The sequence below is a fragment of the Anas platyrhynchos genome, chromosome 32 (genome assembly GCF_047663525.1).
Source record: "Anas platyrhynchos isolate ZD024472 breed Pekin duck chromosome 32, IASCAAS_PekinDuck_T2T, whole genome shotgun sequence".
NCBI classification, from domain to species: domain Eukaryota; kingdom Metazoa; phylum Chordata; class Aves; order Anseriformes; family Anatidae; genus Anas; species Anas platyrhynchos.
In genome coordinates this window covers 4693382-4704189 of record NC_092619.1, presented here as the reverse complement: position 1 = coordinate 4704189, position 10808 = coordinate 4693382, and the positions used below count along the sequence as shown (strand labels likewise).

At 54.0% G+C, this 10808-nt stretch overlaps 1 protein-coding gene across 1 annotated transcript; it reads right to left on the bottom strand.

Moving 5' to 3' along the window:
* Positions 1 to 227: 227 nt before the first annotated feature.
* On the bottom strand, positions 228 to 10219 carry LOC140000480 (ATP-dependent RNA helicase DDX25-like). Its single transcript, XM_072030376.1, has 5 exons — positions 9940 to 10219; positions 9747 to 9839; positions 9513 to 9615; positions 1102 to 1229; positions 228 to 641 (listed from the first exon to the last, which is right to left on the bottom strand). The coding sequence occupies exons 1-5, from the start codon at positions 10152 to 10154 to the stop codon at positions 257 to 259; spliced, it is 924 nt and encodes a 307-aa protein (XP_071886477.1). The 5' UTR covers positions 10155 to 10219; the 3' UTR covers positions 228 to 256.
* Between the last annotated feature and the right edge of the window lie 589 nt (positions 10220 to 10808).

The following is a 10808-nucleotide window of genomic DNA, read 5'->3' as shown; positions in this document are numbered from 1 at the left end:
GTGATGCAGGCGAGGAAGAAGCCCTTGTCAGGACACAAAGTGCAAAGGGCAAGGAAACACAGTATGTTTCCTATGCAATGCTCCCTGGGGAAGCCAGGCAAATGGGATCTCAACCGTCACGACAGATGCTGTTAGAACACCTCTTTTAAAGGCTGCACTTGCTGCAAGTCATCGTACCCGTGCTTTCATGCTCAGCTCCAGCCAATCTAATGGCTGTGCCAGAAGGGCTGTCCTTTAAGTGCTGCCCAGGTGCTTCCTATCCCTCCCTTCCTTTTGATGGTCTCAGCAGAAGTACTGAGGCCACGCTGTAAGATCGTTTACATACCACTGACTGCAAGGACACCACCACTCTCTCCTGGCAAACTAGCTGCTTTACCTGGCAGAATATCATAGCCTGCCCAATGGTGATGCTGCCGTAGATGTTGCACAGGGCCTCGTACTTCTCGTCTCTGTTCCTGTACATGAAGTAGTACTGCCTGATATTGCTCAGGGTCAGCTCTTCCTGACGGAGCTTTATTATGATGGGGTTGGAGACAATTTGCATTGCAAAATTCCACACTGTTTCCTTGAAGGTTGCAGAGAAAAGCAGCATTTGGCAGTCCCTAGGTAAAGCCCTAGAGCTGAAAAAGGATTTATTAATACTGTGTTTGCAGTATTATTATTCCAAAAGGCATACTACACCCAAAAAGCACCCAATTCGCAGCTGGTCTCATTCTTTGCACCTGCAGACATCGCTCACACACAGCATTTGCACATGGACGGGTCCCCTTGACTTTGGAAAAAGCTTACGTTTCAATAATGGAAAAAGCGAGCCTTTTGTGAATGTGCTTCTATCCAGGCCAGCTTTGGTTGTATTCAGAGGAACAGCAAATGAAACACAGCCACTAAAGACCTATCCCCATCTGAGGTTCAGAGGCATTAAGCCCTATTATGGAGCAAGAACCTGAAGAGTTCCTGCCCGAGGTTTGACTTTCAGTGTCTTGTAACGGGATCGGAGTTACCAACTTCCTGCTTCCTGGGACTGCTGAAAATACTTTGAATGCAACCAATTTGAAATAACGGCAGCAGAAAGCCTTTGAAATTGGTAAACCCACTCCCTACATCATGCCAAAGAGAGCCCGAAGAAGAACCTTTGGCAAGCCTTTAGCAGAGTTCAGCTGTACGGGCCCCTCTTCTAAGGAGAACTTTTTCCACCTCCCTTTCAGGTAGAAGGGATAAACCCAGACCATCTAAAAACAGTTTTCCTTTAAAAAGGAGTAGCTAGCAGCTAGCCACAAGGTGCTCTTCTCCAGCTCCCCAAACATACCAGCTGAGCTGAGCACACAGAGGAGGTGGGAAGGGCTGAGTGTGACGCTCATTTCTCTCACTACCTCTGTCACCAGGAAACTGCAGCTCCTGTCAGCCCGGGCAGTGGGATGCTGATGGTCAACCACTGACCCTGTCTGGCAGAGCAGCCTGCTGCCCAGAAGTCCTCATTAACCTGTACCATGCCCTGAAGAAAGGCTGTTTCAAGCTATTTTATTTGTGTCGCCTTCAACACAAGGCACTTCAACACCGTATCACAGAATATCCTGAGTTCAAAACGGCCCACAAGGATCATCCAGTATCAGCTCAAAGGAAGTTAAAGTGAGCTGAAGATCTTCCTATTCATCTGCCTAAGGGCTACAGTTTTAAAGAAAGCCACATCTCAGGACTAAGCAGACCTGAGCCTGCCGATGTGCAGGAAAGAACTCATTCCCACATCAGGAAAAGCCTTCTGCATCAAAGGGATGCTCTTTCCCTGTTTATTCGGCTGGTTTGGTGGCTGATTTGCTCAAAGCTGAGCAACCAGGAAAAAGCGGGGGAGGAGGATTTACTTGTCTACGTTCTGATCAGGAGCAAAGCTAGGTCTGGCCAAGGACATCCAAGGGATGTAGTAGTCAGGGACAATTTCTTTGGTTCCCTTATTCTGCAGTTTCTTCCACACAAAGTGGCTTTCTTTCTTCATCTCTCCCCCTCTCTCTCTTGTCTTTTCCTATCTCTCTTGTTCTATTTCTTTCGCTACCCAATGTATCTAAGGGCAGCCATTTGCCGAGGTGATCGGCTCCGGGGCAGACGCGTTCTGCAGCGGAGCGGGGGATCGGGCCAGACAGGGTGTCCTGGTTTCAGTTAGAACAGAGTTAATTTTCTTCCTAGTAGCTGGTGGAATGCTGTGTTTTGGCTTAGGATGAGAAGAGTGCTGATAACATCCCGATGCTTTAATTGTTGCAGAGCAGTGCTTACACCAAGCCAAGGACGTCTCAGCCTTTTGCTCTGTCCTGCCAACAGGCAGGCTGGGGGTGCAGTAAGAGCTGGGAGGGGACAGACCCAGGACAGGTGACCCAAACTAGCCAAAGGGGTATTCCATCCCATCTGACATCATGCTAAACAATATATAGGGGTGGCTAGCAGGGGGGAGGGGGCCGGACTGCTCGGGGTTAGGCTGGGCATTGGTCAGCGGGTGGTGAGCAATTGCATTGTGCATCACTTGTTTGTACATATTATTAGTAGTAGTACTATTATCATCATTGTATTATTATTATTATTATTATTTTATTATTATTGTTATTATTATTTTCCTGTCTTATTAAACTGTCTTTATCTCAACTCATGGGCTTCACTTTCCATTTCTCTCCCCCGTCCCAGAGAGGGAGGGGAAGGGTGAGCGAACGGCTGTGTGGTGTTTAGCTGCCAGCCGGGCTAAACCACGACAGTCTTTTTGGCGCCCAACGTGGGGCTTCTTCAGCACGACCCACCTCCTCCTCTGATGATATCCCAAAGTATTTGCCTTCTGGCCAGTCCATAATCACTTCCAATATTCCTGGGCGACTGGGGTTTCCTATTCAAGCCCGCTGAGTAATCAGTGCAACCCACTTGCTCCATGTAGCATCAGTTGCATGATGCTTAGAAGAGACCCTTCCCTTGAACATCCAGCCTAGTACCGGCAATCGGGGTGCTAGGAGGAGCTGCGCTTCAGTACCGACCACCTCCAAAGCAGATCGAACTCCTTCATATGCTGCCAATATCTCCTTTTCAGTTGGAGTATAGCGGGCCTCAGATCCTCTGTATCCTCGACCCCAAAACCCCAGGGGCTGACCTCGAGTTTCCCCAGGTTCTTTCTGCCAGAGGCTCCAGGTAGGGCCGTTCTCCCCTGGCAGAGAGTCTTCTGCCAAATCTAGGTATAGAGACGACAGAGACGACGACGACGCTGGACCATCAAGGATTCAGGAGGAGGAAGATGAGGATGCCGAAAAATCAACAGTAACTACCCGAAGCCTAAACGAGCGCGAGCTACGAGATGTGCGAAAAGATTTTGGTCGTTGTATAGGTGAGCAGCTTGTCACCTGGCTGCTCCGGTGCTGGGACTCTGGAGCCAATTGTGTGGAATTAGAAGGCAGGGAAGCCAAGCGGCTGGGATCCCTTGCTCGAGGCGCCGGCATTGACAAAGCAATTGCAGATGGAGCACAATCCACCAGCCTCTGGAGGCGTCTCCTCTCAGCTGTGAGGGAAAGGTATCCCTTCAAGGAAGAACTTTTATGTCTACCAGGCAAGTGGACCACTGTGGAGAAGGGAATCCAGTACCTGAGGGAATTAGCCGTACGGGAAGTGATTTATGAGGATCCAGACCTCAGACAAACATCCAAAGATCCAGATGAAGTCAAGTGTACACGACCCATGTGGCGGAAGTTTGTACGGAGTGCACCATCATCATATGCCAGCTCATTGGCAATAATGGCCTGGAAAGAGGATGAGGAACCCACAGTGGATGAAGTGGCTAAACAACTCCGGCAGTACGAAGAAAGTCTCTCCTCTTCCTTACAGGCCTGCATCTCAGCTGTGGAGAAACTTTCCAAAGAGTTCCACCAACTTAAAGAGAATCTATCTTCCTCCCCACCTGAACCAACCAGTGTCCAACGACCGAAAGAGAACACTTGGGAGAAACTTTCTGAAAAGGTTCACCAACTTGAAGAGAGATTATTCTCCTTCGTACCTGTACAAAGCAGTGTCTCAGCTATCAGGAGTAGGCGTTCATCCACACAAGGAAGACAATATGGTGGGTAGTCACCCCGTGCCACCCTGTGGTTTTACTTACGAGACCATGGAGAGGACATGAGAAAATGGGATGGAAAATCTACCGCAACCCTAGAGGCACGGGTACGTGAGTTGCAAAAGAAAACAATCAGGAAAAAGGGATTCTCTGAAAAGTTTGCTGCTCCAACTTCCAGCAGACAGTCCTTCAAACACAGAAACGAAGAAGATTCTGACCAGGATTAGGGGGGCCCTGCCTCCAGCCAGGGGGAGGAAAGGGACAATCGAGTTTATTGGACTGTGTGGATTCGATGGCCTGGCACATCACGCGCACAGAAGTATAAGGCTTTAGTAGACAACGGTGCACAATGTACTATAATGCCATCGAGCTAACTGATCTAACTGATTTTGTTCTAACTGAAACCAGGACACAGGGCTAATTTTTCCGGCATCGAGCATACTTGAGGGAGCCGCCAGGACCTGGCAGTCTTCGTGAGGGAGGCTGACGAGGCGAAGGCAGAGCCAGCAGCGCCCCCTCCCCAGCCGTTCAAAAGCTGCCCCTAGGGAGAGTGACCAGGACGGGCAAACAGGGCGTGGCGCAGCAGTTAGCACAGGCAGGGCGAGCAGGAAGGGCAGAGCGTTTCCCCCACCCATACGAACACCTCCTTAATGACAGCCCTTAGCTAGGCGATAATGGTCTCCACCAGGCACAGTGCCCTCTCCAGGAAGTCGTTACACACCCAGACCGACTACCCGTTAAAAAATGCAGCAGTTCAGGTCACCGGGTGCGGGGAGTGTCTGAGCCTGTTGCTGCCATAGGCGGGAGGCAGAGAAACTGCATGCGTGAGGTGCGAGCAGCTGGATGACCTGGTCCACATGGTGGCGGAGCTCAAGGAGGAGGTGGAGAGGTTGAGGGATATCAGGGAGTGTGAGCGGGAGATAGACTGGTGGAGTAACTCCCTGCAGGGCCTCAAGGAGAGGTACCGAGGTGAGACACCCCAAATGGGGGTGGACCCCCTGCTCTTTCGCCGTCGGGCAGAGGGAGGGAATCTGGGAGTTGAGGAGGAATGGAAACAGGTCCCTGCTCGACATCGCAGGCGATGCCCTCCCCTTCCGGCCCCACCTTCCCAGGTGCCCTTACACAACAGGTTTGAGGCCCTGGAGCTCGACAGACCGGTAGCTGAGGAAGAGGTAGCAAGTGTTCCCAGGAGGATGCCTAGGGCGAGGAGGTTGACTCCACGCCTCAGGACTGCCTCCATCAAGAAAGACAGGAGGGTTATTGTTGTTGGAGACTCTCTTCTTAGGGGAACAGAGGGCCCTATTTGTCAGCCTGACCCTACCCGTAGGGAAGTCTGCTGCCTCCCTTGGACCAGGGTCAGGGATGTTGCCAGGAAGCTTCCCAACCTGGTACGCCCCTCTGATTATTATCCTCTTTTGATAGTCCAGGCGGGCAGTGACAACATTGAAGAGAGAAGCCTGAAGGCTATCAAAAGAGACTTTAGGGGGCTGGGACGGTTAGTGGATGGAGCGGGAGTGCAGGTGGTGTTTTCATCCATCCCTACGGTGGCAGGGAGGGGTACGGAGAGGACACGGAAAGCCCACCTGTTAAACACGTGGCTCCAGGGCTGGTGCCAACACAGAAATCTTGGGTTTTTCGACCATGGGGCACTTCACTCAGCACCCGGCCTGATTGCCGCAGACGGGTCCCTATCTTTTAGGGGAAAAAGGGTCCTGGGCCACGAGCTGGCAGGGCTCATTGATAGGGCTTTAAACTAGGTAAGAAGGGGGATGGGGCTGAAGCAAGGATTGTTGGGGCTGTGCCAGGGGGAACAATGGCAAGGCCGGAGGATAGGGCAATGGCCCAGCTGAAGTGCATCTACACCAATGCACGCAGCATGGGCAACAAACAGGAGGAGCTGGAAGCCATCGTGCTGCAGGCAGGCTACGACTTGGTTGCCATCATGGAGACGTGGTGGGACCAGTCTCATGACTGGAGTGCTGCTATGCCTGGCTATAAGCTCTTCAGAAGGGACAGGCAGCACAGAAGGGGTGGCGGTGTAGCTCTCTATATTAGAGAGTCTTTTGATGTTGTAGAACTCGAGGCTGGGAACGACAAGGTCGAGTCCCTTTGGGTTAGGATCGGCAGGGACAACAAGGCTAGTGTCCTGGTCGGGGTCTGCTATAGACTGCCGAACCAGGATGAGGAGACGGATGAGGAGTTCTACAGGCAACTGACAGAAGTTGCAAAATCTTCAGCACTTGTTCTCGTGGGGAACTTCAACTTCCCTGACATATCCTGGAAGCACAACACAGCCCAGAGAAAGCAGTCTAGGAGGTTTCTGGAGAGCGTGGAAGATAGCTTCCTGACGCAGCTGATTAGTGAACCTACCAGGGGTGGTGCCCTGCTAGACCTTCTCTTCACAAACAGAGAAGGACTGGTGGAGGATGTGATTGTTGGGAGCTGTCTTGGGCAGAGTGACCACGAAATGGTGGAGTTCACTATTCTTGGCGAGACCAGGAAGGGGACCAGTAAAACCACTGTATTGGACTTTCGGAGGGCTGACTTTGAGCTGCTCAGGACATTAGTTGGTGGAGTTCCTTGGGAGGCGGTTCTGAAGGGCAGAGGGGTCCATGAAGGCTGGGCGCTCTTCAAGAGGGAAATCTTAATGGCACAGGAACGGTCTGTCCCCACATGCCCAAAGATGAGCCAGCAGGGAAGAAGACCAGCCTGGCTCAACAGAGAATTGTGGCTTGAGCTTAGGAGAAAAAAGAGGGTTTATAATCTTTGGGAAAGTGGAAAGGCCACTAGGGAGGACTATAAGGATGTAGCGAGGCTGTGCAGGGACAAAATTAGGAAGGCCAAAGCTCATCTGGAGCTCAATCTGGCTACTGCCATTAAAGATAACAAAAAACTTTTTTATAAATACATCAACACAAAAAGGAGGACTAAGGAGAATCTCCATCCTTTACTGGATGCGGGGGGAAACTTAGTTACAAAAGATGAGGAAAAGGCAGAGGTTCTTAATGCCTTCTTTGTCTCAGTCTTTAGCGGCAATACCGGTTGTTCTCTGGGTACCCAGTACCCTGAGCTGGTGGAAGGGGATGGGGAGCAGGATGTGGCCCTCACTATCCGCGAAGAACTGGTTGGTGACCTGCTACGGCACTTGGATGTGCACAAGTTGATGGGGCCGGATGGGATCCACCCAAGGGTACTGAGAGAACTGGCAGAGGTGCTGGCCAAGCCACTATCCATCATTTATCAGCAGTCCTGGCTATCGGGGGAGGTCCCAGTTGACTGGCGGCTAGCAAACGTGATGCGCATCTACAAGAAGGGCCGGAGGGCAGAGCCGGGAAACTACAGGCCTGTCAGTTTGACCTCAGTACCAGGCAAGCTCATGGAGCAGATCCTCTTGGGAGTCATCATGCAGCACTTGAAGGGCAAGCAGGCGATCAGGCCCAGTCAGCATGGGTTTATGGAAGGCAGGTCCTGCTTGACGAACCTGATCTCCTTCTACGACAAAGTGACGCGCTGGGTGGACGAGGGAAAGGCTGTGGATGTGGTCTACCTTGACTTCAGCAAGGCTTTTGACACCGTCTCCCACAGCATTCTCCTCAAGAAACTGGCTGCTCTTGACTTGGACTGGCGCACGCTTCATTGGGTTAGAAACTGGCTGGATAGCCGAGCCCAAAGAGTCGTGGTAAATGGAGTCAAGTCCAGTTGGAGGCCAGTCACTAGTGGCATTCCTCAGGGCTCGGTGCTGGGGCCGGTCCTCTTTAATATCTTCATCAATGATCTGGACGAGGGCATTGAGTGCACCCTCAGTAAGTTTGCAGATGACACCAAGCTAGGTGCGTGTGTCGATCTGCTCGAGGGTAGGAAGGCTCTGCAGGAGGATCTGGATAGGCTACACCGATGGGCTGAGGTCAACTGCATGAAGTTCAACAAGGCCACGTGCCGGGTCCTGCACCTGGGGCGCAATAACCCCAAGCAGAGCTACAGGCTGGGAGATGAGTGGTTGGAGAGCTGCCAGGCAGAGAAGGACCTGAGAGTGATGGTTGATAGTCGGCTGAATATGAGCCAGCAGTGTGCTCAGGTGGCCAAGAAGGCCAACGGCATCCTGGCTTGTATCAGAAACAGCGTGACCAGCAGGGCTAGGAAGGTGATTGTCCCCCCGTACTCGGCTCTGGTGAGGCCGCACCTCGAGTACTGTGTTCAGTTTTGGGCCCCTCGCTACAAGAAGGACATCGAGGTGCTTGAGCGGGTCCAGAGAAGGGCGACGAAGCTGGTGAGGGGTCTGGAGAACAAGTCCTATGAGGAGCGGCTGAAGGAGCTGGGCTTGTTCAGCCTGGAGAAGAGGAGGCTCAGGGGCGACCTTATCGCTCTCTACAGATACCTTAAATGAGGCTGTAGTGAGGTGGGGGTTGGCCTGGTGACAGGACGAGGGGGAAGGGGCTTAAGTTGCACCAGGGGAGTTTTAGGCTGGATGTTAGGAAGAGCTTCTTTACTGAAAGGGTTGTGAGGCATTGGAACAGGCTGCCCAGGGAGGTGGTGGAGTCACCATCCCTGGAAGTCTTTAAAAAACGTTTAGATGTAGAGCTTAGGGGTATGGTTTAGTGGGGACTGTTAGTGTTAGGTCAGAGGTTGGACTCGATGATCTTGAGGTCTCTTCCAACCTAGAAATTCTGTGATTCTGTACAGCTGAAGGCAGAAAGGACTCAAGGCAACTACTAGGAGAGGTCCCTTTACAGTGAGCGTGACAGAGCGCTAGAAACGGCTGCCCAGAGAGGCTGTGGAGTCTCCTTCTTTGGAGACATTCTAAACCCACCTGGATGCCATCCTGCACAGTGTGCTCTAGGTGATCCTGATCAGCAGGGTAGTTGGACTAGATGAGCGTCAGAGGGCCCTTACAACCTCGCCCGTTCTGGGATCCCGTGATTTTTGCTAGGGAAATTTGTTTCCTCAGGCACAGTGCCTTTTGCTTCTGTGCCCAGCTTGCAACTGAGAGTTGAAATTACATAGGATGCTTGAGACTCAAGACTTTTAAGTGCAGCACCCAGCCTGCGTAGGTGATTCTGAACCCAGAGAGGTGCCTTGCCTTCCCAGGAGCTTTTACGGCACCAGAAACTAGCGCAAGTCACAGCAAACAGCTGGAGTCTCTGCATGTGCTTCCCAAAGCTGGCCGGATGCTCCTCAAAGCAGAACGTCAGGATACCTAGGGCCTGGCTAAATCCACTGCTACCAAGTAAAAGTACCCTCCTTTAGCTGGCAGCTTCGTCTGCTTCCAAGCTTTCTATCCAACCTCCCTGCTGCTGGGACGCTACCTGGGTGTTTACCAGCCCACGACAGCGGCCACAGCGGGTAGACCACCGTTGAGACTGGGACAAAACCAGAGCTCTGTCCATGGACAGCAGCTTGAGGGTGCAGCCAAACCTCTGCCGCATGGCCTTTCCCCTTCCTACATTACCTGCAGGTACTTCTCTGCACCATTAACTCTGCTCAACATCGCCAACACAAAAGCTGCCGTTTTCCCTTTCCCTGACTGGCTCTGTGCAATCAGGTTTTGGGGCCTGCAAGGCAAAGGCTGCTTAGCTGAGCACAGAGGCTTGGCATCCCCGCACTGGCACCCCGACACCACGGTGCCGCAGGGGAGCCAAGGCGGTGGTACCGGTCTGCTCACCCGGGCGGCCCCGGTACTCACGGATGGGCCAGCATCATTGGCAGAGCTGTCTCCTGGATCTTGGACGGCCTGTTGAAGCCCATGGCATAGACCCCCTGCAAGAGCTCCTTCTTCCTGTCCAAAAGCACCAAAAGTGACCGTTCCACAAGGAATGGCTAACAGCGCCCAGGGGCAGCTCCAAAGCCCACCTGCCTTGGGGCTGCCGCCTACTCACAGGTGCAGCTCCTCAAAGCTTTTCACCGAGAAGAGAGGCGAGTTGGGGTCCTGCTGCAGGATCTCCACGTGATGGCTGGACTCCACGAGGGACGTGTGGATCAGCTTGTTCAACAGGGAGCTCTCCGCCACGTCCACTAGAGAAGGGGCGGGCTCGTGACAAGCCCCAGTGCCCCTCGGGTCCCCCGTCCCACACGCACGGGGCTCTCCAGACATCTGCCCCCACCGCCCCTGCCACCGCCGGCTCTTCGCCGAGCTCTTCTCCTGCGCAACCTACCTCAGGCCCGAGGAACCCGGCTGGACTTCATGGGAGCCTGGCACCCTGCCCCAGCCCACGCCTCTGCTGCCCTCGCCTGCTGCCAAGGCTCCGGGAGCTGCCGCTCCCCCAGCCCGGCCCCGGGGGTGCTGGCCCTGCAGCCTGCGCGCAGGCGCCGGGGGACAAGGCCCGGCGGGACCCACCTCTGCCCTCCTCCTCGCTCTCCTCGTCCTCGCTCGTGCAGGTGGGCTCTGCCACGGGACAAGACACACGATGCTCAGCACCTCCCCGCAGCCCCGCCTGGGCCAGCCCCGGCACACGGGGCCCCGAGGGTGGCCGGCCCTCACCCCGCTGCCGACACGGACACAGCTCCCGGCACCGGCCCGCACACCGCTGCCGGCGGCCAGGCGAACCGCACAGCCCGCACAGCCCACACAGCCCGCGGCACCGACGGCAGAGGCAGCCCGGGCCAGGGGAGCGCGTGGGGGACAGGCTGCCCGGGGACTGGCTGCCCAACAGGAGGCTGCCCGGGCCCCGCGCCCGCTCCCACCGCCGGCGTCCCTGGGGAGCCGGTGCCAGTGCACAACAGCCCTCTGGGTGAAGAACCTCTTCCA